The sequence below is a fragment of the Orycteropus afer genome, unplaced genomic scaffold (genome assembly GCF_000298275.1).
Source record: "Orycteropus afer afer isolate SDZICR_OR568_19922 unplaced genomic scaffold, OryAfe1.0 scaffold00766, whole genome shotgun sequence".
Classification (NCBI taxonomy): Eukaryota; Metazoa; Chordata; class Mammalia; order Tubulidentata; family Orycteropodidae; genus Orycteropus; species Orycteropus afer.
In genome coordinates this window covers 46,952-52,768 of record NW_006922353.1, presented here as the reverse complement: position 1 = coordinate 52,768, position 5,817 = coordinate 46,952, and the positions used below count along the sequence as shown (strand labels likewise).

At 56.9% G+C, this 5,817-nt stretch overlaps 1 protein-coding gene across 1 annotated transcript in view; it reads right to left on the bottom strand.

Annotated features, from left to right (window-relative positions):
• LOC103211638 (kallikrein-5-like) overlaps window positions 1-3,520 on the bottom strand; it is an 11,647-nt gene extending 8,127 nt beyond the window's left edge. Inside the window, exon 1 of the mRNA XM_007957616.1 lies at window positions 3,457-3,520. Within this exon, the coding sequence (XP_007955807.1) occupies window positions 3,457-3,520 (64 nt within the window). The remainder of the gene's footprint in view (window positions 1-3,456) is intronic.
• Between the last annotated feature and the right edge of the window lie 2,297 nt (window positions 3,521-5,817).

The window sequence follows — 5,817 nt, the reverse complement described above, 5'->3', positions numbered from 1 at the left end:
CACTCTGTCCTCTAGGGGCGCTGTGGGTCAGAATCCCCTCCAGGCACTGGGTTTGGTTTGGGCTTTGCTTCTGTGAAGGTAGGAGCTCTGGTGGCGCAGTGCCTAAGGCACTTGACTGCTAACCAGAAGGCTGGCGGTTCAAACCCACCAGCCACGCCTCAGAAGGAAGGTTGGGCAATCTACTTCCATAGAGATACTGCCTCGGAAACCCAAGGAGGGGGTCACTATGAGTCGGTCCGACTTGACGGCACATATCAACAACAACAACAACACAGAGAGGTACCCGTGATGTTCACGGGGACAGCTAGAAGCACCTGGGGTACATACCCCCTGGGTACACACTTGGGGACCCCTGTAGTTACAGAAAGTCTTAAATGACCTCACAGCCCGCTCGTTTCCTCTGCGGGGACACTGCCACATGTCCGTCTGCGTTTTGCAGGTTGCACGGTGAAACGATCACTCTCTGTGTCTACGTTTCCCTTGGTCCTTCTTTCCTGTCCCTTCCTGCCTCCTGAGCTTTATTCCTGGGCTAATGGCTGCCCTTTTGGTCTCCCTATGGTTGACTGTTCCAAGGAGTGCCACCTCCCTGTGTTACTGTTCATCTTACAGGGAAATGCTAACCACAGGGCTGCCACGTTGTGGAGACGGCAATCAACATCAAGAAACAAAATACATATGAATTGTTGAATGGAAAACCAATTTGCTCTGTAAACTTTACCCAAATCCAGTACGTCACAGGCGTCACGTGCAAGTGAGCTGCTGTTGTTTGTTGAGGTGGTGTCGATTTCGACTCACGTGTGCACAGCAGACCTGCTCCACAGGGTTTCCAAGGCCGGGACCTTTCAGAATCAGGTCATCACAGCTTTCAAACCACCAACCGATCGACTAGTCAGTGAGCGCTGAACTCCCAGGCAACCTAGCATCTGTAGTCGCACGGCCACGGTCTCGTAATGACAGACACTTCTCTGCACAGTCGATTCCGTGGGCAGGGCTGGGAACCCCAGACACACAGTGCCACAGCGCGATCCCATACAAAGTAACGCACAGCCACCTAAGGGCCTCCATACCCGGAGCCTCAGGCAGTTACACAATTACATTGTAGTGGTGGTGTGCTGTCTGGTCGATTCCGACTCACAGCGCCCCTAGAGGACAGAGTGGAACTGCACCACAGTGTCTCCAAGGCTGTCAATCTTCACAGAAGCAAAGCCCAAACCAAATCCATTACCGTGGAGTCCATTCTGACCCACAGCGCCCCTAGAGGACAGAGTGGAACTGCCCACAGGGTCTCCAAGGCTGTCAATCTTCACAGAAGCAAAGCCCAAACCACATCCATTGCCGTGGAGTCCATTCTGACCCACAGCGCCCCTAGAGGACAGAGTGGAACTGCCCACAGGGTCTCCAAGGCTGTCAATCTTCACAGAAGCAAAGCCCAAACCACACCCACTGCCCTGGAGTCCATTCCGACCCACAGCGCCCCTAGAGGACAGAGTGGAACTGCTCCACAGGGTCTCCAAGGCTGTCAGTCTTCACAGGAGTGGATTGCCAGGTCTTTCTTCCGTGGAGCTGCTGGGCGGGTTTAAGCCTCCAGCCTTTCTGTAAGCAGCCTAGCGCTTAACCACGGCACCCCCAGGCTCCTTCTCACACTGCGTTGTTGCTGGCAGCCTTCAAGGAGATTCTGACTCAGCGCCCCCCTGTGTGACAGAGAAGAGCTGCCTGCAGGGTTCCCTAGGCTGGGATGGTTACGGGAGCAGATTGGCACGTCTGTCTCTTATGGAGCCGCATAAGACCTAGCATCCAGCCACAACCACAGCATCACAACAGCCACCCACAAGCACTGAGCACATCTTTTCCTAGTGACCGCCACTTTTCTCACATGCAGTCCCAGATATCTGTGATGCTGCATAAAGGCAAGTGGCCATACAGTCACAAAAACAGTGGCATTTACCAAAACTCAAACTCTCTGCCTCCTCCTCCCCACCCTACAGGACACAGTAGCATTGCCCCATGCGTGTCCGGGCTGTCAGTCTTTATGGGGGAAGACCGCCTCTTCATTCTCCTGTGGAGCGGCTGGTGGGTTTGAACCGCCAGCCGTCTGGTTAGCAGTCAAAGCCTTAGGCACTATGCCACCAGAGCTCCCGGGGCATTGGCAGTGCTGTGTAAATCGACCACACCCTTAGGGTCCTGAAACCCAGTCAGACCAGCTGCCCGGAGTTGACTGCTCGCTGGGGTTTCCCGGGCTGGGACCTTTCCGAGGCAGAGCAGCAGGGCTGCCTTCCAAGAGCCTGTGGTGGGTTCAAACCACCAGCCTGTTGGTCAGTGGTCAGTCACGCACTTAACCGCTTGAGCCACGCAGGGACTCCACGCGACGCACGATCGTCAGTGTGCTCACAGCCAGCCGCACAGCCGCGTACACGGCCTCAGAGGATCAGTCACAGGCTTGATGTGAGGAAAGCACCACACACACATACACAACCACACGCAACTGCACCACGTGCACACACATACACACACCACACGCAATCACACCACATACACACACACCGCATGCAACCACATCACGTGCACACACATACATGCCACACAACCACACTATGTGCACACACACATATACACACCACATACACAACCATAAAGTCACACCACACACACACCCCACATACACAGTCATAGAGTCGCACCACACACACAGACACTCATCTCACACACACAACCACACCTTGTGCACACACATACACACAACATATACAACCATAAGGTCACACCATACACCCACACCACATACACAGTCATAGGGTCACACTACACACACAGACACCATAGGGTCACACCACTCCTACACACACCCCAAACACAATCATAGGGTCACACCACTCCTACACCCCCCTGCATACACAGCCATAGGGTCACATTACACACACACACACACACGCAATCGTAGGGTCACACCACACACACATACACACACACCCCGCACACACAGTCATAGGGTCACACCATACACACAAACCCACACACACAGTCATAGGGTCCTGTGTCGTCACGCACACAACCACCACCACGCCCCCTGTAGTTACTCACGCGCACACAGAGCGCTGCGTCGTGTACACGTGGGGAAAGCCGCGAGGGGAGGCCCCACCCCAGCCCTGCAGTGACACAGTTACGGACACGGGGGAAAAAGCACCCACAAACCCAGGGCTCTGGATCCCCGCCCCGTGACCCCGCGCGCCGCCGGGGGGAAGCGCCCCGCGGGGTTTCTGGCCGGTGATCTCTGCAGAAGCAGGCCTCCAGGCCTCTCTTCCGCGCCGCAGGGGGCAGATTCGAAATGCAGCAGACGGCTCCCTCTCTCTCCGGGGAGCGGCCGGGGGCTCCAGCCGCCAGCCCCTCTGCTGGCAGGGCGCCCTGGCACACAGTCAGATGCCACCCACCGGCCCGCGCGGTCAGCCTGCACTCACACACCTGCGAGCCCCAGGATCAGGGCTGCCGCCAGCATCCACATCCAGCCGGGTCTAGCTGTCGCCATGGCGTTGCACCTGGGGGACGGGAGGCCCAGGTGGCTCGGGGGTCCTCAGCCCGCGCCTCTTTCCTGCTCTCCCCGTTGTCCCGGGACAGAGAGGGACTTCGGACACTGCCCATCCACTCAGGGACTACAGTTAGCACCCTTCAATGAGGGCGAGAAGTGGGGGGCTAGGGAGAGACACCGGGTGCCTGAGGGACCCTAGACATCTGCACAGACACCTCCCCACTGCCCCCACCAGCCGGGCCCCCCAGGCCTCACCTGCCCGTCCGCCTGCTCCCAGCTGGGCCAGCCAACCTCTCAGGCTTGCCCTGTCCTGCCGCCTTCTCGGCTGTGGGCACCGGGCCTGGGTTATAACCACCCACTGGTCCCCCGGGCACATTCCCGGGTGGTGAGGCGCCCAGCCCGGCCTCGACAATCAATCACTCCAATTGCCTCCCCCCACCTCCGCCCCCAGAGCACCCCCCACCCACCGAGCGCCACTCCCTACTCGCGGGCTCCGCAGGGTGGGGAGGGGGGCTGCCAGGTCAGGGCCCCTGCTCCGCCGCGCCTCCAGCCGCTGCGGCCACCCGACCACCTCTGGGTCCCTCTTCTTCACAGAGGAACTCTTCTCCCCTCTTCCGCTCCCTCTTTACCTCATTCCCACTCTCTCTCCGGGTCTGTCCCCCTCTCTCCGGGTCTCTGTCCCCCTTTCTCTCTGGGTCCCTGTCCCCCTCTCTCTGGTCCCTGTCCCCCTCTCTCTCTGGGTTTCCATCCCCTTCTCTCTCTGGTCTCTGTCCCCCTCTCTCTGGGTCTATCCTTCCTCTGTCTATGGTCTCTGCCCCCTTCTCTATGGTCTCTGTCCCCTTCTCTGGTCTCTGTCCCCTTTGTCCCCTCTCCTTGCCTGTGCGTCTCTGTGTCTCGCTCTATCTCTGTAATTCTACCTCCTTTTAATGGTTCCGAGCATTCTGTGTATCAAGTGGACCCCAGAGCTCTGAAGCCTTTTATTCCGCTTCTGCTGCCTTTATTTTTACACCTTCACTGAGTTAAAACTGAAGTCCAATGAACTGTGCATCTTCAAAGGGTCCCATGTGATGAGCTTTGACTTAGGTATGTCCAAAGTCACCCTGTACCGTTTGAATACATATGTCCACTAACCATCACCCCAGTGAAGATGATGAACATGCCCGTCACCCCAAAGTGTCCTGGAGCCCCTTTAGCTGATTCATCAATGCTCTGATTTCTCACCCCCACACGTGTGTCTCTTTTTCTATCTCTCCTCCTGTCTGCCTTATGTCTTCCTTTCCTCTGTGACCCTGATATTTCTCTGTCTGTCTGTCTGTCTGCCTCCCTCATTTCTTTTTCACTGTCCACCTCCCTTTCTGTCTGTCTCTCCTCAGCCCCATCTTTCTTTCTCTGCCTTTTGTTCCGCGTTCCCTGTCTCTTCCTTCCTGTCTCTCCCTCCCTCCCTCCTCTCTCTGTATTTCTGACTCTGAGGATCTGTGTATCGATGTTTTCAGTCTCCCTTGCCCTGCATTTCGGGCAGATGTCACTTTGCAGAGACACCCCTCACCCTCCTCTCCTGCCCCTGCCCCAGGCCACCTGGTGTGTGGTGAGTGTGGGCCCCCACCTCCCCCACGGGTGCCCCAGCCTGGCTGGTGGAGCCAGACACCAGGCGTGGGTGATGGTTGGGCAAGGCCACCTGTCGATGGGGAAAGAGACCCAGAGACCAGAGCAAGGGCGGGTGGCTCCTAGCCCTTTGGGAAATGGGGCGCTGGGTGGGGAGGACACAAGGTGGCTGTGTCCTCTCAGTTCTGATCCATCCAGGCAGCCTCTCCTGATCCCATCTGTCTCCGGGTTTTCTGTCTTTCTCTCTCCCTCTGCCCCCAACTTTGTCTCTCTGCTTCCGACCCTGTCTCCAGGTCTCATTTGCAGAGGGCAGACACATCAACCTGCCATTCAAAATGCATTCACCAGGCACCTGTCATGTGCCATGCTCTCATCAGACCAAGATCAAAACTGGCAAAGACGCAGGAAAAGGTGTCCCTCAAAAAAAAAAAAACAAAAACAAAACAACAGCTGCCCTTTTGAGCTCACAGATCTTGCAGGTGAGGACGCAGCCATCGGGCTCAGCTCTGTAATCCAGAGCCGGGGAGAGGCAGGTTTTGCAGCCCTTGAGCGTGGTTTTAATGCATCCCCAAACCAAACTCACTGCTGTCAAGTCAGACCCAACTCATAGCGACCCCTCCTTGGGTTTCGAAGGCGGTATCACTACAGAAATAGATTGCCCAACCTTCCTTCCGAGGAGTGGCTGGTGGGTTTGA